The sequence below is a fragment of the Aspergillus pseudotamarii genome, assembly GCF_009193445.1.
Source record: "Aspergillus pseudotamarii strain CBS 117625 unplaced genomic scaffold BDV38scaffold_18, whole genome shotgun sequence".
Taxonomy (NCBI): Eukaryota; Fungi; Ascomycota; class Eurotiomycetes; order Eurotiales; family Aspergillaceae; genus Aspergillus; species Aspergillus pseudotamarii.
In genome coordinates, this window is record NW_022475032.1 from 20,547 (window position 1) to 41,026 (window position 20,480).

Here is a 20,480-nt window from a genome sequence, read left to right on the forward strand (position 1 = left end):
GAGTCGCTGAGCCCGTCTTCCCCCTGGCGGCCAATCTTCCGTCGAGCATATGTATTAAGCATCTGCCTAATACTGTTTCAGCCGAATAATATTCTAGTCTTGCTTGCACGACTTCCACACCGGTGGCAAATTATACGATAGAGATTTATAGAAAAAATTACAGTTGATTCAAAAGTATAAACTAGGATAGTTCATGAGATGGTTTCGGTACAGTTGCTCTATCCAAATGTTGCCCCCGCTAATAACTTCCCGTGTGTGCCTCATCCCTCATTGATTCTTAACTATCTACCTGTCCTATCTAGGCTAGCTATTTCACACTTGTTAGGCGTTGTGGGCCCGCTTAGCGGCCTGGAAGAACCCACTTTCTGGTCTTTAGGACGCCAGACGGAAGCCTCTACCAACATTTATTCAAGAGCCAGTTCTGATCATGATCACTGTTTATCTGCTCTCCGTTTGCGGCATCTTATACTTGTCATATCAGCCTCTCGCGCAGAACTTTCAGAACCGAGGCTGGCTCGACGCCTCCTCCACTCTCTTCCTGGTAGCCGTCGGGCTTGGTGTGATCAGTGCCACTATGATCATTGTGATACATACTCTGACATGCTACAAGAGGCGGTACGACACTTCCGAAGAAGGATTAGGCGGAGGAGATTTAATCTCTCCTGTCCCCTTCCCTCCTGAATTGAGACTGCCCCCGCTGGTGCCGAGCCCAGTGGCCATGCCTCCTACATTGCTCTGGTGTGGATGGTCAGGCGATGTGCAATGGGCATCGTGAATCATTGCGTGCTGCTTCATTGGTTACTCATGCAGCTCATTTCCACCACAGGCATCGTCTATGTTGCCGATGTTTACATGGGCCACATTGTCTCGGCTATTTAAATACATGCGACGGTGCAGAGCTTGGCATCTGCAACTTTCCCGATGTTTGAGTTGCCCATACACGATAGTCTGGGCGTTTCTTGATCGTTAACCCTACTACATTATCTGTCATTTACAATCATGCTCTGCCCGTTTCTGCTATGGAAATTCGGTTCTCGAATCAGATCGTAGAGTCGCTTCTTTGTGAATGATGTAATGTCAATCCACTCATTCTCTTTTCATGGCCGTTCTGCTTTTTGCGCTGCGATTGTTTAGATGTACATGATCTTGAAGGGATATTGTGTTGCATAGAAAATAATTTAAGCATCATGAAGATAAATGAATTAGAAAAACAAAAGTACTTGAGAAATAACCCAAAATCACCAAAGGTTTGTTGAAGGGGCCCGTGTCCACGCTGCTGCCCACCTCCTTAATGTCCAGGTCAGTGACACCGGGACTGTTAATATGTGTGAAGTGATCCGATTCAAAATCCCCGAGTCGACCGAACTGTTCCGTAAAAACACAATGTAATAAAGTGAAGCATGGAATACGAACAAGTTAATACTCGGTTCCCTTCTCCGCACCCCACAGAGGGCTTTGTCTTTCCAACCTTTACGCCATTGAAAAGAGCATGCAATATAGCGTCCTGATGAGACATTTGAGGTACTATGGCTAATCGGGTGAATAACCAATTAGGAAAGTTTATATCACCCGGCAACAGGTTCGGCTTGGCTTAAAAAGCTAGGTATGTCCTCAACAAATACTTGGTCTCTATCTTCTACCCCCCGCTATATCCTGACAAGGTATGAGCTAAACGTGACCCATGAGGTTACCTGTCTCGGGGGATAGCCAGTTTTGACCTATTGATAACGTAGGAAAAAGTAAACCTTCTCCGTAGACCGTAACGAATTAGCCGTAGCTGCTAATTAAATATTACATCTTCCTCGATAACTCTAGGTCGGAATACTAAGTAAGATACTCAGAGGGAGTCAGAAAGCTTCCCAAAAGTCTACAACCAAGGTCAGCACGACCTGGAAATGTATATATTTTAATATGCTCAGTGACTAGGTACTCTGGAAGATAGACCGATAGAAGGTGGTAAAAGCGAGGCCGGCGCTAGATGTGTAGTCGAACGAGTCGAGAAAGTTAGCGCTGGGGCCAGGGAAAGATAAATTGCTAACCTACGTATAGCCCTATATATGAGGTACTGGCGTAAAAACTACCCGCAAAATCCAATAAGCAGAACATGAACTCGGCCTATTGAGACAGCCAAAGAGACAAATTGGAATGGATTCTTAGATAAAGGAAAGCTCTGGGGAACCGCCACCTTGACGGAACAGCACAAGACTTGCAGGTGCGCCCTGGCTAAGTCTTCGGTATTGAGGTTAATGAGTCCAAGGAGTGGGCGCGTTCTTTCCCAAGTATTGGATGTACGGACATTGGTCACAAGATCGAAAATGTCAAAATAGCAAATTTCGAAACGTTTGCTAGTAATTTGGTCCAAAATGAATTGATTCGTGTAAAGAGAGTATAGGTTGGTTGCACCCTTGTTTGTAGTCTATGGAACAACCAAATCCCCTCCGATCTATGGATTTGAAATAATAAATTTTCTTGAATCGCCGATATCAATGCTGTTCATTTATCTTCAACAAGGTTAAAGATTCCTCAACTTGGATATAGTCGTCTCGGGTTGTCTACCAGCATTTTCTGATAACCCCCGCTTCCCATCCAATCATACAGCCGATCAAGAATCGCGAAATTATCAATGGTTCTGAATGGCTCTTTCACATCCAGTCTTCTTTCAAGCCTATTCTGTCCCTCTCCGGTGTGTGGCCAGTCGCTTCCCCAGATGACCTGGTCCGGGATCTCTCGAGCGAACGTCTCAATGATAGACTGCAGGTCGCTGTAAGTCGATGAGGTATCACTAGACACACGATATAAACCTGAGATCTTCACAACAACACGGGACTGTTTTGCCAATGATAGTAGCGATTTAAAACCGGGTTGGGACATCGGTACCGACTTGAAATCGGAAGACAGCTTGCTTGAGCCCCGTAACCCCCCCAAGTGATCTGCGATAATCTTGACCGGAAGCTCAAGAATGATATCATGTAGATCTAGCAGAATCTTATTAGCAAATTCCATTCAATCAATCCAACATGTATTGAGCTTACTGTCCCATATCCAGCCAGGAACAAATAGCTGGATCATCCAGCCCTGGAGGTAGCGAATACGATCCGCAGTCCGGTGCAAAGCAGCCACCAAATTATCAGTGCTCACTTCCTTTCCATCTGCCTGAAAGTTGAGCCTGATTCCACGTATGCCGAGGTCATGCATCTCGTTTAGTTGTGCGTCGGTAGTGTTGTCCAGGTCCAGCACTGCGATGCCGAAAGCCTTGATGTTCTGATTTTTGAGTTTCTGCAGGCATTGTATCAAAACTGAACAATCATTGTTGTAGGGAGACGGCTGGACTAGCACTAAAGTGTTGCTTGAGGGGTTTGACGATAGAATTTGATTGAACGCAATCAACTTTTTGAGTGGCGCATCCTCGGGGGTGTACGCGCGCCCAGCAGCGTATGGCCCCAGCTCCGGATCAAAGACATGCACATGCGTATCAAACGCCCCCGGATAAAGTAATGAACTAAGGGAATTAGAGGCTGGCGAAAGCGAGGTGGAGCCATCAACTCACTGGGTGTTCCCATCGCGAGGTCTGACTTGGGATGCCATTTTAGAAGAATCACTCCGAGGTGAACTTTGGAATTTCGAAATCAAGGGAAGCAGACGACTCGGCACACATAATCTCATTACGAGAAATATTTATCGTACATCTTGTAAGCGCAGAACTCCGGTATCTTAGGGGTTTCTGACATTTCGTTCTGGTTAAGGAGAAACCCTATTGTCCAATCCGTATCTCATCGGCTTTGCCGATAAAGCGGGTCTATTATCCCCAAGCCTGTCTCCTGTCGGCTTTGCCGATAGAGCGGGTCTATTATCACCGAACCTCTCTCTTGTCGGCTTTGCCGATGGAGTGTCCATCTTGCCCGACGGCGATGAAGAAAGACCACTCGCTTATAAAATAGGATCAAAATATCAATACGAGTGGATCTAACATCATTCATCGCCTAAAAATGTCACAACTAGCTGTTACGAGTGTGTCAGCTCCACAAAATGCCGTCGACACCAAACGACCTATTCCTTATAGGAATCTGGCGGTCGGAGCGTTCATGAACATCTTCCAAGGTGCGTGTTAATTATTCTTAGAGCCACAAACCATATTCTGAATGAATTAGTTACCTCTCTCGGCCAGCCTATGGAAGTCCTCAAGACTCATGTATGTTTGCTCCGGCTGTGATGGATTTCCGGATGTCATCTTACATATTCAAACGTTCTAGTTGGCTGCCAACAGGAAGGATACACTGCTTCAGGCAGTCCAAAAGACGTGGACCCGTGGTGGTGTGCGTGCCTTTTATCAAGGGCTTATCCCATGGGTATCAAATATGCTCCTCGACTGACACCAGAGAGTCTCGCTAACACTTACTACCGTAGGCGTGGCTAGAAGCATCTACCAAGGGTGCCATCTTGGTCGTAGTATCAAGCGAGGTTGAGTATCATGCCAGAACCAAATTTAGTGCTTCGCCTACATTATGTGGCGTCTTGGGTGGTATTGGTGGCGGTGTTGCACAATCCTATCTTACGATGGGAATGACCACGTGCATGAAAACAGTCGAAGTCACTCGCACAAAAGTCGCCGCTGAGGGTGCTAGGGTTCCTGGAACAATGGAGACCTTTTTCAACATTATCCGTGAAAAGGGGATTCGAGGTGTGAACAAGGGCGTTAATGCTGTGGCATTGCGACAAGTGACCGGTTGGTCGTCCAGGATTGGTATCTCCCGTTTTGCCGAGGAAAGTATCCGATCAATAAATGGAAAGAGTAAGGAAACAAAGCTCCAGTTTGGCGAGAAAATCTTAGCTTCCACAATTGGTGGTGCGCTTAGTTGCTGGAATCAGCCATTCGAAGTTAGTCTACTTACCCCCAAGCAAGGTCGATAGTCGCTAAATTTCTAGGTCCTCCGCGTGGAAATGCAATCTATGAAGAATGACCCCAGTCGCCCAGCATCTCCAACCATGCTGTCCACATTTAAGCACATTCTTGCCACCTCTGGTATCAAGGGTTTGTTCCGTGGTGTTATTCCCCGCATTGGAGTTGCAGCATGGGCTACGGTATGTATGGTGGGATTCGGAGACACTGTCAAGGAGATGTTAGCAAACAAGTGATTAGCGACGAACTAGAACGTATTCTTTGTGACTTTATGCTGCCTTGGATGTACTTCGACGTATTTTGCCTGGAGTAGTAATATGACAGTTGAATGCGGTTGAAATGGCCAACCGATATTAATCAATCAATCAATGAATCAACACTCTATTAACCTGATGCAGCCTAACTAGTGGTGTAATGGCTATGCAGGCGCTTCGCCCAGCGGACACAAAAGTAATAACTAGCACGATTTGGGATAAAGTTGAACAATTAATTCCTAAGTGGACTCGGGAATCTGTTTTTGAATATGGCAGTATCTCAGCTCCCCGCGACGGTTAGGTTATGCCACTCTAGTAGTATCTAGATTTAGGGGCTACAGTATATCGATTTTAGTAGCTATACTGCTATAGTATCTAGATTTAGGGGCCAGTATATTTAAAATTAAATGCTCTATCCCTACCAATACAACGTATTATATATATAATATAGAGCTATTTCCCAGTAATTTTAATTTTTAAAACCTAGATTTAACAGAGAAATGTATAAATATAAAAATTTCTTAGTATTTCTATAAATTGCTTAGGTATAAATACAGAAATCTTAAATACTCGGGATTATTATAGGAATTCTGCTGGCAGTAATCGATAAGAACCCGTTGTTGTGGAGTGGCCGTTATGATCCTCCGTAGTAGAGGACGTTGGGCAAGCCGAGAAGACTGCCATGCTCAATAGGCTGAGGGGCATGTTAACGTTTATGCCTGATAAAAGGCTCACTGCTACGGAAGTCATGGAGTCTGAATGGATACTACGGTGGGATCTGCCAGTGCTTAAAAGAATGGTAACTACGTGATATGTGGTATTCTCGTGTGTTCGACCTTTCTATGTGGATATTTAACCCAACTTTCAGGTGTTTCTTAATGCACTTGACGATGGAACTTCCTCTTCTATACTAAGGTAACCTGCCATACCACGAACTGAACTCATCAAAGACCCTAATGGTTGCGCTATGTATCCTGATTATATGCTTCTAAATCTCGCTTTATGCGTATATAACACCGCTGCGGCTGAAATGACTCTTATCATAAGGCGCTCAATAAGATTGGGGTATGAATCAAAATTACAAACGTATCTCTTTCTATATAAGCATTATGCTCTACATCAACTAGATAATGTTTAGAAAGTGTTCATAAAACTACGAACCCTTGTTGTCTCTTAGGCAGTTGAGAAGGTGCTAAAGATCTTCGAAAGACTATCTGCAATACATTCCTGTGATACATGTTAGCTGATGAGCAAGTTTTTTATACCTTAGACCGAATCCACTCACGGATTGTTCCGACATTGCAGAGTCGAACCTCTTCCAGCTGATTTTCTCCTCATTCCCTAGCCCACTGATCGCCGCTGTTGAATTCACTGAGTTTTCCCCCTGTATTTGGTGGACCAGCTTTAGCAAAGCCACAAGATCTATCCGAGGGATGAAAAGCATAGATAAGTCGCCAGTCTGTTTTGGCAGCGATGGTAGGACGATACGGTAGCTTTCGCGTAACGGATTTGTGGTCAGCGTATCAGATTCGGGGGGACACTCTGAAAGGACGTCTACAATGTCGATCGATAGCTCGCTCTCGTCCTCTGTAACAACGACCTGCTGGTCGGGTTCAGGCCCAGAATCAGTTTCTTCCTTTTTGGATTCGAACCATATGAACCGAGGGACCGTTATCTTTGTGTCATAGCTGGTGCTGGTGCCAGAGCTGGCAGGAAGAGCAAGGCTTCGGAACAACCGTCTGCGAAAGTCGCTGGCGTCTTTACCGCGGATGGCAATATACCAACCACCATGTGGGCCCCAGTTTGCTGAAGAATAGCGATGCACAGTCCCCGGAACTTGGGTGCCGTGTCGTTGGACAGGACTCAGGGTCAGTAGACAAACTGCGCGCACAAAACCGTCCTCATCAATTCCGGCCTGTTCTAAGTCGATGTGTGATGGTGGAAAGGGGTAGAATGCATGCGAGCTGCAGACTTTGAAAAGCAGCGCGGGTGCATTCGGTGATTCATTGACTCCAAATTCAGAGAGCCTCTCCGCAACCAGGCGCTCGAACATCGCCTTAGAGAGATCTGCGTCTCATGTCAGCCTCGGATTCACAGCAACTCACCATGACCAGCCATAACCTACATCCGTTCTTTTGGTCGCATAGTCGACGGAATGACTGTCTGATGTCTTCTATTACGGCAGGTTGATCAAACCGTTTGAAACTGATGAGTCTCTCAGATAGCTCCTCTGTGAGCCTCTGGTAAACGACGACTAGACTGGATTAGAACGAGCTCAGATGACGCCTTACTTTGAACCTCACCTTGGCTCATGAGTCCTCGATCAATGAAGTCTTGAACTCTTTCTTTGGAGGTTCGACGGCGTTCGTCAAGTCCATACATGTCGAAGCTTTCAGAGCTAATGATGCAGTCTGGTTCTATCTCCATGATTGCGACGTTTATGACCTGGTGTAGAGGCCGTTGATTGTGTTCTCTAATGTAGACGGTGGCTATAAAGACTGTCAGAAGGCAGAGTGTCAAAAAGCGGTGCAATCAGGCACGTGACGAGCTGGACATCGAGCTGGCTGACAAGATGGCTGACAAGCTGTTGACTTAACCGAGTGAGATAAGCACCGTCGTACTGGCAGGGCGAGTAACGTTCTTGACAGCACCTGTGCCTGCGAGCTACAATAACAATTATAAGAGTGTCGAGTTCTCGCTGTTCTTGGCTGAATCCGCACAACATCAGAGTATACACTACCAGATCTAAATTCTCGTCTCATTATAAGACTGCCTCCCCTGCATCTTAAGTCAAAGCCGTCCAAGAATGAAGTTCCAAATTCCTCTGCTCCTCCTGGCGAATGCTTTTACCTACATCTCTGCTGAGGCGGCCGGTGCTGGTGCGGCCCTTGACGTTCGCTCCCATGCTCGTGACTTCGTAACAAGAGCGAGCAACGCTGTTCCAGACCTTGACTTATCTAAGAGGGCTGCTCCCCCAGTGCCCGCGGGCAAAGACGCGACGAGGCTTCATGCATGGATTCGCACAGATGAGCGTCCGTCTACCTACGATGACCGCAGCGGCGCGAAACATGATGGGCCCAATCAACTGATGAAAGACACTGGCGGTCGCCACAAGGACGTTGTCATCGGCAATAGTAAAGGCTATTACGAGTACGGGCTCCAATTTAACAACTCCAGTTGGCAAAACAAGCCGAACGGTGACGGTGCCACCGTGAGCGAGTACACCGGATCATATGTGGAGGTGAAAGGTGGGCATGAATCGTACGAGTACAAGGGGGAAGTAAGAGACAAGAGGAGAGCCCTTAACAGCATTTTTAACACGGGTAAGCAACACCTCCCTTCGCCCGAAGCATAGTAGGATGGCCTTCAGAGCACTAACGATGTTATGTATAGTAAGAACTGAGATCTCAGGCAAGGTTTACAACCACCAGTCGTACAACTGTGGGTCCTTTGCACAAGATTTGGTGCATGCGCTTGTGTGACAGGTCGATTTGAGGAAGACAAGAGTACGAGCATCACCCGGCAAGTTGTTGTTTCACCGACATCTCGTATTCAAGTCATAAAGTGCGTGCAAAGCTGGATGAGTATATTGTTTCCTTGATTCCTTTCTATCTCGTTTGGAAGAACAGGCTACGTTTATAGGCGAATTAGATGCTATTCAAGCCGTTCTTTCCTGATATCCTCGGTTCCTTCAATGTTGAACAACCTCCATTTATCAATCTCGATCGTTTCTACAATTCCTATTGTTTCTTAGCTGTTTCTGTTGACATAAACCCCTTTTTGTGCGAAGGGTGTCAGTGCATGTGCGCAGCTGTTATGACCTTGTTCAGATCTTTTCAGCTATTCTGGGCTTGATAAAGACCAGCCATAATGGTATTCACTGTCCGGGTGTCATAGTTCTTCATTCTTCACTACCCTGTCCAACATGTTCTATTTTTATATTTTGATTTGCAGTGTATGATGATGACGATCAGTAATAGCCACTTAAATTTTAATCAAATGGGAAGGGATTCGGTGCCTTACTCAATTTCCGCACTAGTATATAGGAATAGACTGAGAACCCTCCTAACAGAGTAAGATAGGATTTACATGCACCACTGAGTAAATCTAAACCATGGATCGCTGTAATACAGATACAACCCTATTTATATTTCACGTTTTACACAACCAACAATTTACAGCAGCCCTCAATTAAGAGGAGGCGGCTGCATAGCAGTCTCAAACTAAGGTCTTGACGGTGAGGCAAGAAAAAGTCATCAATGTTTGTTGTTCAAGCCGATTTCGAAAATAACTGTATGTGGTTGGTTAACATTAGGGAAATGAATCTCTAGCGGCGCATCTAGCGGCCAACTCTTCCCACGTAATTTGTTTCGGCTTTGGATAGTATGAAGCCTACAGGTGCAGTCAGTACGGAACTATGAGCGCGATCATAAGGAGAAGAATCCACCAGCTCCTCCAGGGATGGGGGGCCATTTGTTGTTGGAGTTAAAGAACTGGATCTGGTCATTGTGCTTAAGCCGAATCATAATGAAAATATCCGCATCGCACTCCTGACGGTACTCGAAGGACTTGAAGAACAAGCTATCTTTACGACGGGCCCGTTGTTGGCGTCTTGACTGTGGACTATTCGAAACACGCTTTTGGATGCTTCGCAGTCAAACCACAGTGGACGACGGCGTTCGGAAATGCCCAAGGACGAAGGCAAGGGGTATGTGGAGAGTGAGAAAGGCGACCGAGCCTTCTATCTCCCTTATACCAAGCCGACCAGGTGAAGGGTCGCGCGAAGTGGTGATCGAGTGGTGACCGAGTGGTGGTCGATACGTGAACTGGGGTGAGCGTATTCAGAGGTTGTGCAAAGGTGCGGTGGTGCCGCTGCCAGGAAAGAAGCCGGTTTTAAGGTCAATCAACGCTGGAAACGCAAGCAAAAGGCCGCTATTGTGTTGTCAGCCTATATTAATGCTATAGTGATCGCTGTGCTTTCAGAGGAAGCCCGGTGCAATATAGTGGTAGAAAGGTTGGGCTTCCAGGAGGTCAAATGGTTTGGGGGAGGAAATAGAAAGTCGGCACAGACAACTGGTTAATGCGAAACACCGGCGCACAAGGCACCAGTCCGTGATCATCCAATCATACTATTGACGACGTTTCCAGGGGTGAGTGCTCACTTAACGCTGGGTGATCGTGGGTGATCGCGGGTGATCACCCGATGGTCAACGATTTTGAAAGGCAGAAGCATCCTCACTCTGCCTCTTATCTGCAGTCCACGTTCGGCTACGCCACGCATCTGGTTCCTCGGAAGGCTGGAACCCTGGCCAAGCTGCAGCCTCGCCTGGTCTCAAGACCACGAGTACAAGACCAAGCGGGGCTCAAAAAGAGTGTCTTGCACTCTGGCTTCCACGCCCCGGCTCATAGCTCTGTGGATACATTTAGCCAAACTCATGCGCCAGGACTCAGATATAACTCGGTCTTGTGCCTTGCTTATTGTGAAGATGTTGGTTCGATTAGGGTTATCCCGTATCTGACAGTGTCGCAAGGGTACACGATTCCTAAGAATCGGTTCCTATCCTCTGCTTACGCCTCTCGGCTATGAAAATGTCTGGCAGTAGTAGAGTGAATCCGACATAATCATATGCCCCCGATTCTTTCATGTCTCAACCTTCCATCTTCCATGGTATTTTCGTTCTCCCACGCACAGTAAATGGCAATGTTGATGTTATGTCGCCTTGTTTCGATAAAGCCGGAGCCTGTATATTCGCCGTTTTGAATATACCTCGTTTGGCTGAGCATCATACGGCCACAGAGCGATAAACATGTAATGACCTTCATGTTCAAGGCAGTAGATGCATGTTTCTTTCTCTGTTAATATCCCGTAGCACCCATGCCCTCATCGCTTGCTGAAGACGACAGAGACGACCGGCTCCGTTCAGCGTCCGGCGTGCTTCAAAAACGTTTGGGCGTAAGTCTGTTGCAAGGTCTATTCTCATTGTATCGCTTAAAAGGCCCAGGTATAAGGGATCGCTGTCGTTCAGGTACATAGTTACATTCTATTCAAGATTGTCGTGGTTCTGCATAGACGCGAAGGGATTTACTGCCTTGCGGATCTCTCGAACTGTGCAATCATACCTTCTTTATCACATAACTCCTTTCGCTGGTAGTATCAGTCTGTCCAACCATAACTATTGTATCACATGTTTCTATATAACGAGCCATGAGGCCCCGATGGTGAGGGCGAGTGTCTATCTACCCATCATCAAGGCCCTTTCGAACGTAGTGAGGATGACCAGCTTATGCCGATATGGAGGGATTCGACACAGGGTCGCTTTATTGAGAGGGCTTGCGAACTGGCACCAAGTAGCTAATCAGACTTTACTAGCATCCTCATAAGCCACCTCCGAAGGCTTCGTCTCTTCGTTGACCGAGTTCTTGCGATAAGCTTCAGAAGCAGACATTGTATGGAGCTCCGAACGGTAGTTAGGGCTCCTCCAGGCCTTGGAAACATTTTCATAAAGCTCATTGACCTGTTCCAGGGACAGGCCCTTGGTCTCATAGATCATGGTAAATGTGAAGACGAACGCAATCCAACAGAAGCTACCCCAGATCCAGAACACGTTCGACTGGGTGGGGTTGAGAGCTCCAGTGAGGTATGGCGTAATGTAAGAGAGCAGCCAATTGAAGAACCAGTTTGCTGCAGTTGTCATGGAAAGACCTTTGGCACGAGTCTGGAGAGAGAAGATCTCTCCTGTAACAACCCAGGCGCAGGGACCGAAGGTAGATGCTTTTGGAGGTGTTAGTGCGAGTTCCCTGGGGCATGATCGAGTTCACTCTACCGAAGAAAGAGATGTATATGCAAATAAATGCGAACTGGGCGCATTGCGACGTAAAGTTCGAAGTCGGGGTTGCGGCACCACAGGCAGAAACAATATATTGCGAGACACCCATACCGAGTGCTCCCGTCAGCAGAACAGGTCGTCGCCCGAAGCGGTCAATTGCCCAAAGTCCGGGAAGTGTCATGACCACGTTAACGGAGTTGACAATCACCTGCAGGATAAAGGAGTCGGGCAGACCTTGCACATTCTCGGCAAAGTAGCTTGTCCCATAATAGATGATGAAATTGATTCCCACCAGCTGCTGAAGCGATTGAAGTATGATTCCGGTGATGGTACGTTTACCAGCAGTTCCCTTGAAGCATTCAAGGTAAGAGGCAGAGCCGAGGGACTTCTCATACTCCCAGTTGTTCTTCAGCTCTTCCATCTCGGCGAGAAGGTCAGGATCATCAGCACTCAAGCGGCGAAGGAAAACCAAGGATCGAAGAGCTTGGGTGTCGTGGCCCTTTTTGATAAGAAAGCGAGGGGTCTCGGGGAGGAAGAAGAGGCCGCCAGCCTGTTTGCAGTCAGTTATAGAGTCTTATATTGTACCTTGTCCCAAAGGTGGCTCACAAGAATGAGGGCCCATGCGAATTGAATTGCAAGAGGGATACGGTAGCTTCCTATAGTTCTGTCAGCTTTGCTACGTCATGAAATCAACCGACCTCGACTATTGGGCATACCGCTGTCAGGCCTGTGCTGCGTTGCCCAATTCACAATGGCAGCCAGGAAAAGACCGATTGTGATACAAAGCTGGTAACATCCAACAACTGCGCCTCTGATCCATTTGGGCAAAGTCTCGGACTGGTACATAGGGACTGGGAACAATTAGCCATAAATCCGAAGCAACTTCTGCCGATGAACACACTCTGGGCAGAAACCAGGCCAACTCCGAGGCCTGCAAAAAAGCGACCAGCAATGAACAGCGGCTGCGATGTAGCGGCAGTTTGAAGGGCGACACCGAGATTGAAAGGCAACATGACCGACAGGATGATTCCCCATCGTCTCCCAGTAATGTCTGCCATGATACCCGCTGCGAGTGCACCAACGAAGGTGCCAACTGACAAGATGGAAACGATTAGGGCGATGCGGCCTGCGTTCGGGTTGTCGAATTCCTCGATCCAGTAGGGCATGGTCTGGATGCCGGAGATGGTCCCAGTGTCGTAGCCATAGAGGATACCACCGAACGAGGCGAACAGTCCGACCAAGATGGCTGGCCAGGCAGCACCCTTCTCATTGGAGGGGCGATTGAATAACATTGCTGTCGTGTGACTAATGGGCCCCAAGATTGGCGAGAACGAGGGAAGATAGTCGAAGGTGACAGGAGGTGCAGGGGCCGCTCGCTTCAAGTAACTTACGGGGGCACAATACTGTGCTATCAGCATTACAGATGGACGGTAGCGGAGAATGATCTCTTCAAGGCATTTTATGGCTCAAGCACCTCCTGGGTTTCGGAGAGTCGAGCCTATCGCCAAGGTTGGTGTGTGGGGGGATTGCGCACTCTAGCCCGCGACAAGAGCGCCAATGAGTCCTCGAATGTTCTTTGCCCATCTGCTTTGGAATCGAGACACAGAGTATGATGGTGGAGAATCCTGACCGAGGAGAACCTCGCGACCAACATGTGTCAGCATATGCTCCCTGTTTCAGGGCATAAATGTGACATCCAACGTTCGTTGCCAAGGTTCCAGGATGCAACGCCACTCACGATCACAATTCTCCTGACCACTACGAATCTCTACTGGTGTATATCCGTGGGTCGCCAAGCTTCCCCATGGGTATCCGCAAAGGCAAAAGGTTTCCAAGCCCCTCGAATCCGCCAACTAGACGAGGTGATTAGCGTCGAATTCCCAAGCACACCAACTCAGTAGCCTTCCTTCTATTGCTTCTTTAGAACGGCTACTACAGTTCAATAAACGATCTAGGGAACGCCACCTGCACTCTGCTTACGCAGGCCATTCTGGGACTCTGCTTGAGTTCAACAGGACATCTCAGACTCGGCAATTCATTTGCGCAGAACTTCCATGGAAAATTCCTTGGCAACTCCTGGTGTACAGTAGTCCGCCGATGGCAACATATACCGGCCGGGGAAATGGGGAGTACCTGGGGAAACGTGGGGTCTGTCCGAATATGGCCGGAATATGGAATATGGCCTCGGGCAATTATCGGCACTTGCGCCAGAACAGACACGACCATGTGGAGCACCAAAAGTGGAGCGAACTCGGCGTCACTCGAAAGGGAACTCGGTGTAGATCCGATGCCGAGTGAGACAAGGCCATGTTTGCGAATATCTTCGGAGGAAAGGGACAAGAACCCGAAGTAACGTGGGTTGCCGATAAATTCATACGGAGCACAATGATCTCATAGAATCTTATATTTCCATGCACAATGTACAAATGACCCGAGAAGAGTTCGCTATCGCCCATGTCGGCCAGGCATGGACTCTTCCGAAGGCGTGCTTGGACAATTGCAGCCAAGGAACAACTTGCCGAGTGGCTTGGGCCCATCAGGCTTGCAGATGCGCACGGCAATATTTCGTTTATAACAGGCTACATAAAGCTATAAAACATTTCCTGCACTGCCGGAGGAGGGTGGCGTCCACGTCGACTGGCGCCATTACTCAATAGGTTGTGGAAAACAAGGCTGCCTGTCATCTCAGACGTACTTGTACCACTATTGTCAAGGTGGCGAGAAGTCTGATGAGCCCCGAGTGTGTTTCTGCTGTTAGGAGTGACAGACACTAAGTCCTAGGTGAGTGCAGGTAAGATAGGGAAGAAAATTACTTATCAGGGGAGGCGGGGGTGACTTGTGGCTCCTGAGTAACCAGCTTCTACCCAAGTTAGTCTACTTCTACCCCGGAGCCAGGTTAGGGTCCTAAATTTTGGACCCGAACCCGACCCGATAACAACTCTAGCCCCACTATGACATCAACCTCCATATCAATACCTCGTCTGGGTTAGGGCCATTAACAATATTTTCTTCTTTCCACTCAGATTTTACTACTTCCTTACATTCACCGATTTAGATTGGAACCAGTTTGTTGTTACCAGCTTGCCATGTCTTGCCATGTCTTGCCACTATTCATGATATATACTTCGTAGGGTATATATATATTCCGACTGGGGAAGCTCCACAATCACCCTCTGCTAGTCTGGCTTCCACTGTCTATAGGATAGTGTGGCTTTATAGTACCGTTTTTGCTTTGCAAGTTCCAAACGCTCTAAGTAGATAGATAAATCCCTCGGCATATCTCGGGAAGTTGTGTATTTGTCTATACATACATAACAAGCTTCTTACCTACCCAAGTATATCTACAATGTTGAACCCCAGGCTGTCCTACACAGTAAGGATAACATATTATTCTCAAGTCTACCCTGCGAATTGTTTTTAGTTGCAAGGCTTCCCTTCCGTCTTTCTAGTTACCTAAGGTGATAGAGTAGATATAGGTCGTGATTAGTGTTCGGACGACAGAAATTTCCGCCTTGGTCACCCGCTACCCAGTAGCTACTTAATCTTGGTGGATTTGGCTAGCGAGGAGAGGTTGTCAGATCTGGGATAAAGATACAAGCGTATTCAGTGGGTTTTATGTGCATGTGAAAGGATTAGAGCTTGTATATAAACCAGAAAGGCTGACTGTAGGGGTAGGATTGCTGGCATGAAAGATATGTTTTACAACCGGAAAATTCTCGTTTTAAGTGGCGGGAACTTCCTTGCGGTACAAATTCCATTGTTATCAACGCTGAAAGTTTGAAACTAGAATACAGAAAAGTTCAAGGCCAAAATGTTTGTACATACTTTGCATGCGGGAGAGGGGTGTGTGCTATGAGGTGGTGAAGCACCGCAGCTGAATCTCATCCGGACCGGGACGCATCCGACGTATCCTCAATATCCATCTCGGAGCGATCCCGGGACGAACATAGCTCCGGTGCAAAATCACCCGTCCGTCTTGCGAAGTCAATGCCTCCTATCTCAAGACAGCGACACCAACGGGATACCGGTTGGTATCGGGATTGTAATAAGCCACATAGTGATCTCCATGATTTTGTGGCTGAACTGTAGGGGTAAACCCGTAACTCTTGTACGTGAATGCGAAGAAAGTTCGGTCTACAAGGTATACGTATATGGTTGTCACTTAGGAAAAGTTTCCTTTCAAGCGACTAATGCAAGGGCGGCAACTGTTCGCTCTGTGTTTCGCTTGTTGGGACATCAGATTCGACAAAACCCTTCAATGCCTGATTTCCCCGTGCGGCGAATTCTGCATTAGACTTTCTTATACCCTTTCGCCCGTGGTATCTAGAATACTCCTGCCTATCCGTATCAAGTTCACAATAACTTTCGCCCCTTTTATGTGGGACGATTGTTCCACTATTAGACTTTTGACTCTACATTCCTGTTTCATATAATGCTATCATGATTATCCCTTGTTTGGGGGCTTACCTATAGTGCTTATGCCGACGGCGCCAGACTGCCATCAATCCTGCAACTCCTGGTACCTGACAATGACATCCGGGTGTGCTCCCTCTATATTCCAGGTGTTCGCCTTTTTGCCGTCCAAGGATTAGTCTTGAATTGATCAATTATAAGAAGGTAGTATATAAGATATAGAAAGTAGATGTGAAAAGGAACAGGAGCAGCAAAGACCTGTAGTAGCGAATGTTTGTCCTCTGAACGCCTCCACTTTCGCTCACTAGATTGGGCGTCCTTTCCATGTAGGCAAAGAAACGCGGCCTCATTGCCTGGCCTCAGCCCAATCAAGTCGAGAATATAGGCTTTCCCTTCATGGTCTACTGGAAGACTTGCAACGCGACCTCGGGCTCTGACAAAATGTTAGCTCGTCATTGTCCAGCGTGCCGGATAAGGCTAAAATGCACGTTTGATCCCGGTACGTTTCCGTGAAGCTTGTCCGAAGAATCAGTTAACGGTGACACGGAGGCTTGCCTAGGGTTACATCGTTTCTTATGGGCTGATTTGTACTCCGTACAAAATCTCAAAAGATAACGAACACGACAACCTGCAGCACACACTATTGGAGCATGCCGAAGTACTCGGCTGCTGAAGGCACATTGCGCGATGCAGAACACAACCCATGACCTCGCTTCTCCCTCCTTGTAACCTAGCATGCATGACCCTGATCCACAACAGGTATTCCCCTGTTACACCAGGGATAATGGCATCTTGATAGTAGTTAAGCACACGATCGAAAAGCCCGCGAGGTTTAAAGAACCCAGAAAGTCCAGCCCGCCAAGTGCGTGATAATGTATTCAAAAGCTGGCCTTCTTTGAGACATATTAGATATTAGAGACTGTGCTCGCATCACGATGTTCAAAAGAGGCATGTTTTCTAGTCTCGCCTCTCTACTGCTGTTCACCGTCACGGCAGTGACTTTGCCGGCAACAGATTCTGGAACTTTTCAGGTGCTTCAGCAGCCCAACCTGAACTTCACCAAGAACGCTGCTGCTATTTGGTCTGCCTAGAGACAGAGATACGAGAGTATACGGTCGGCATTTAACATCTTCAGTTGGTATTTGTGTAAACTTTTGGAGGATTGTACTTTTTCTCTTTCCTCTCTTAGTACCATAAGAGGGTCTTCTGAGAAAGCGTCGTGAACGGCTTACAGTTAGCAAGTCATACTGGTTGCTCTTACTCAGGCGCCCAGCACTGTTCAATATCCTAGATGATGATAGTTCTTAGTTGAATGGTGCAGACTGGCATTTATGCGTCTATAGTGACGATATCCTGTGTATTCTGTTCTTTACCCGCAGTGCTTGGACCTGTCATGTCGACCAATTCGCAGATGACCTAACAATGGGAAGAATGATCTGGCCATTGTCGCATCTTTGAGTGCTCAGTGATGACTGAAAGAGGGTCGATCGCTTGACTCCCTGGTCTGTCCCAACTAGGCATTAGCCATCCAAATCCACCCGCTATCAAACCGTCTATCATGCGACCATCACCGTCGGCCCAGCCGGCGGACTTGACAGGGAATCGACAGGGAATCGATTGGGAAAAGACAGTGCTGACAATACTGACTTCCTGGACCGGCATCGTTGTGTACGTCTCCTCGCCCTCAACCCGACCGTAGTAATGATACGAGATGGCGATGACGACCCAGGGGATGGTTGCAAGCCTTCTGGCAATTGTGTGCCACTTGGTGATCAATCCTCCGCTTGAACCTCACGGCTGGACTCCTCGGGGGACATGGCACCAAATAAGTTCAACAGAACCTGATGGTGCCAGGCTGAGATATCGACATAGCCAGCCTGCAGACCGTCAATGACTCCTTCAATGGTGTGTCACTTGTTTTTGTTGATTGTGCAGACTGCAAGTTAGCGGGAATCGAAATATCAACAACATTTGCAGGTACAAGATAAGCTTTACCCCTCAGTCAGATCATCATCCTGATCCCCTGGGCATTTGTCAATTATCGTCTGGCGTATTGGCCTAATGTTGACCCTAGGTATACCTACGTTAACCTCTGATGCAACTGTCGTTTGGTCCCCTTACTATGCAGGCGCACATTGTACGTGAGAAGTTGTCTGCTGAAATTTCTGTAAGACCACAGCAAGTCAATCAGATTCAGGTTCACTATTTATCTATCGATTGTCCCTATATTCACAGGCCTGGTGGAATAACGCACACAATAGACCTTTCACTTAATAACGTGCTCACCTATACGGATCACAGGATATAAACATTATTATATATCATCTTATCATCATTATCTTAGAGTTCATCTCATAAGCCCCCATGTCGCCTCTGATGCTCAATATCAATGGTCGATAGGATGTCTCCCTTCCCGGCATGCCGGTCACGAACGTCATCCAGCACGGATTGGAGATCGGAGCTGTTATCATGAAGTATCCCTTGTACCGAGTTAATCAGCAAATCATTGACTGGTACCTTCGCTGAAAGGACCAAATCACGCATAACTTCAGTGTAATATGGGATCACCACGCCGTCGTATTCCACTTCCCGTGTGACAGCATCGAGGCTAAGATATCCGTCTCGTAAAGAGCTTCCTTGCGCCTGTAGAAGGGGCAGAAGATTCTCCATAATTGTGTGCATATCTACCACTCCCTCTAGTGGCGTCGAGTGGTTTCCGGGTCGCAACGTCAGGTTTTTAATAGTTGCGTTTCCTACGATGAGATCCTTGCTTTTTAAGTCCATGGTTATTGTTCCCTACTATTTCGTTAGCCACTGTTTCGTAGTCTCAAGGGGTGACTACATACAATCTCTATGGTCATGACCGAGGGATTAGGCAATGTCGCATGTGCAACCAGATTCACCCCGTCATCTCGCGGCGGGAAAAGCATTTTGGGATCGTCTATCGAAAATCCAGCGAACGAATTGAGAGCTACAATCTTAGCCCATGCCCTCAACCTCTTTCCCATTTCTCTCGTTCTGACTCCTGGGGCCCACACTTACTATTTTGAGGGAGGTCCTTTTTCATGGTGATGTGACTCTTCAGCTTTCCCAAGTATATGTTGGTCGTTCCAAACGCAGATAACGGAGCATGTGGCTCGAAGACCACACTGCGGACGTAATGCTTCCATGGGTCAGGATTTATCGGACTTGGCTGGTTCTGAACCCCAATACTCGTGTTCCCATGGATGACAATAGCATCGTTGTAGACCTTCAAATATGTGCTATTCCCCGGCTGATCATTGTTGAATAGGTGGAGAACGTTTGGGTCAAGACGTACAGGGACGTCGACGGTAAGCTTCAGTGCAGTTTGGATGCTGAGCAAAACAGATTCTGGCCGGGGTTGCATAATCTTAGCTTCCACTAAGACGAGAGAGGCGTTGTCAATCACTCGCTGGGAGATTGCCTGGATGATGACGGTGAAACTGAACCTATTAGCTATGATTTGATGGGTGAATACGTGGCTGTGAAACTCACAACAGTGGTAGAAAGATTGCCAGGAAGATAATGGCACCGATCAGGTAACAGCACCAAAACCGAGTCCAGTGCCGACGCAGCCTTCCTCTCCCCTTCACCGTGCTGCCACCTGCCAGCTCCACATGTGCGACTTGGGATCCGTCTACATGCTGCTGGGCTAGAGGTCCTCGATTCGCTCCCAGGGCGTATTGTCCCGCCTTAGTGGTGAAATATGACGGTTTATCAGCCATAGCCTTGCTTTATGATAATGTGGTCTATCCCAGGCATCAGAGAACATGGTCACCGGCCCATATTTGTATAGGCGAGTCTACTTGAATTCTTCTAGGATCCACATAACTAGCTTGACTGCGAAATTTACTAAATGAGCCATGCATGTGATATTAGTCCATCTTCATAAACTCGAAGTTAACAATCTCATTGCGTGGGATGATAAATAATCAAAAGTAAACCGAGAGAGCTCCACACAAGTCAGAGCAACAACACTAGAAATCGTTAATGCGAAGCTGATCCAGAGCGGGTTATTTGATGCTCCGTGGTGATCGGCATGCGCTGCCCAAAAACGGTAGGCCTTGC

General features: G+C 47.4%; 7 protein-coding genes across 7 annotated transcripts; 3 read left to right on the forward strand and 4 right to left on the reverse strand.

Moving 5' to 3' along the window:
- Nucleotides 1-427: 427 nt before the first annotated feature.
- Nucleotides 428-775, forward strand: BDV38DRAFT_281454 (uncharacterized protein; the record flags this gene model as incomplete). Its single annotated transcript, XM_032059556.1, has 1 exon — nt 428-775. One exon carries the CDS (start codon nt 428-430, stop codon nt 773-775), a length of 348 nt encoding a protein of 115 aa, XP_031914955.1.
- A 1,617-nt stretch (nt 776-2,392) lies between these two features.
- Nucleotides 2,393-3,635, reverse strand: BDV38DRAFT_291637 (amidohydrolase 2). Its single transcript, XM_032061789.1, has 3 exons — nt 3,548-3,635; nt 3,033-3,499; nt 2,393-2,975 (listed from the first exon to the last, which is right to left on the reverse strand). The coding sequence occupies exons 1-3, from the start codon at nt 3,583-3,585 to the stop codon at nt 2,524-2,526; spliced, it is 957 nt and encodes a 318-aa protein (XP_031914956.1). The 5' UTR covers nt 3,586-3,635; the 3' UTR covers nt 2,393-2,523.
- A 274-nt stretch (nt 3,636-3,909) lies between these two features.
- On the forward strand, nt 3,910-5,155 carry BDV38DRAFT_243200 (mitochondrial DNA replication protein). Its single transcript, XM_032054197.1, has 5 exons — nt 3,910-4,098; nt 4,149-4,189; nt 4,251-4,346; nt 4,405-4,875; nt 4,924-5,155. Exons 1-5 carry the CDS (start codon nt 3,987-3,989, stop codon nt 5,131-5,133), a joined length of 930 nt encoding a protein of 309 aa, XP_031914957.1. The 5' UTR covers nt 3,910-3,986; the 3' UTR covers nt 5,134-5,155.
- Nucleotides 5,156-6,324: 1,169 nt separating this feature from the next.
- On the reverse strand, nt 6,325-7,578 carry BDV38DRAFT_281457 (uncharacterized protein; the record flags this gene model as incomplete). The annotated part of the gene is made up of 4 exons (XM_032059557.1): nt 6,325-6,378; nt 6,437-7,218; nt 7,277-7,405; nt 7,455-7,578. The coding sequence occupies 4 exons, from the start codon at nt 7,576-7,578 to the stop codon at nt 6,325-6,327; spliced, it is 1,089 nt and encodes a 362-aa protein (XP_031914958.1).
- A 379-nt stretch (nt 7,579-7,957) lies between these two features.
- On the forward strand, nt 7,958-8,633 carry BDV38DRAFT_281458 (uncharacterized protein; the record flags this gene model as incomplete). The annotated part of the gene is made up of 2 exons (XM_032059558.1): nt 7,958-8,474; nt 8,545-8,633. 2 exons carry the CDS (start codon nt 7,958-7,960, stop codon nt 8,631-8,633), a joined length of 606 nt encoding a protein of 201 aa, XP_031914959.1.
- A 2,874-nt stretch (nt 8,634-11,507) lies between these two features.
- BDV38DRAFT_281460 (sugar porter family MFS transporter) lies at nt 11,508-13,270 on the reverse strand (the record flags this gene model as incomplete). Its single annotated transcript, XM_032059559.1, has 5 exons — nt 11,508-11,923; nt 11,976-12,528; nt 12,585-12,634; nt 12,695-12,829; nt 12,880-13,270. 5 exons carry the CDS (start codon nt 13,268-13,270, stop codon nt 11,508-11,510), a joined length of 1,545 nt encoding a protein of 514 aa, XP_031914960.1.
- A 5,473-nt stretch (nt 13,271-18,743) lies between these two features.
- Nucleotides 18,744-20,218, reverse strand: BDV38DRAFT_291643 (DUF3712 domain-containing protein; the record flags this gene model as incomplete). The annotated part of the gene is made up of 4 exons (XM_032061790.1): nt 19,908-20,218; nt 19,434-19,855; nt 19,238-19,362; nt 18,744-19,187 (listed from the first exon to the last, which is right to left on the reverse strand). The coding sequence occupies exons 1-4, from the start codon at nt 20,135-20,137 to the stop codon at nt 18,744-18,746; spliced, it is 1,221 nt and encodes a 406-aa protein (XP_031914961.1). The 5' UTR covers nt 20,138-20,218.
- Between the last annotated feature and the right edge of the window lie 262 nt (nt 20,219-20,480).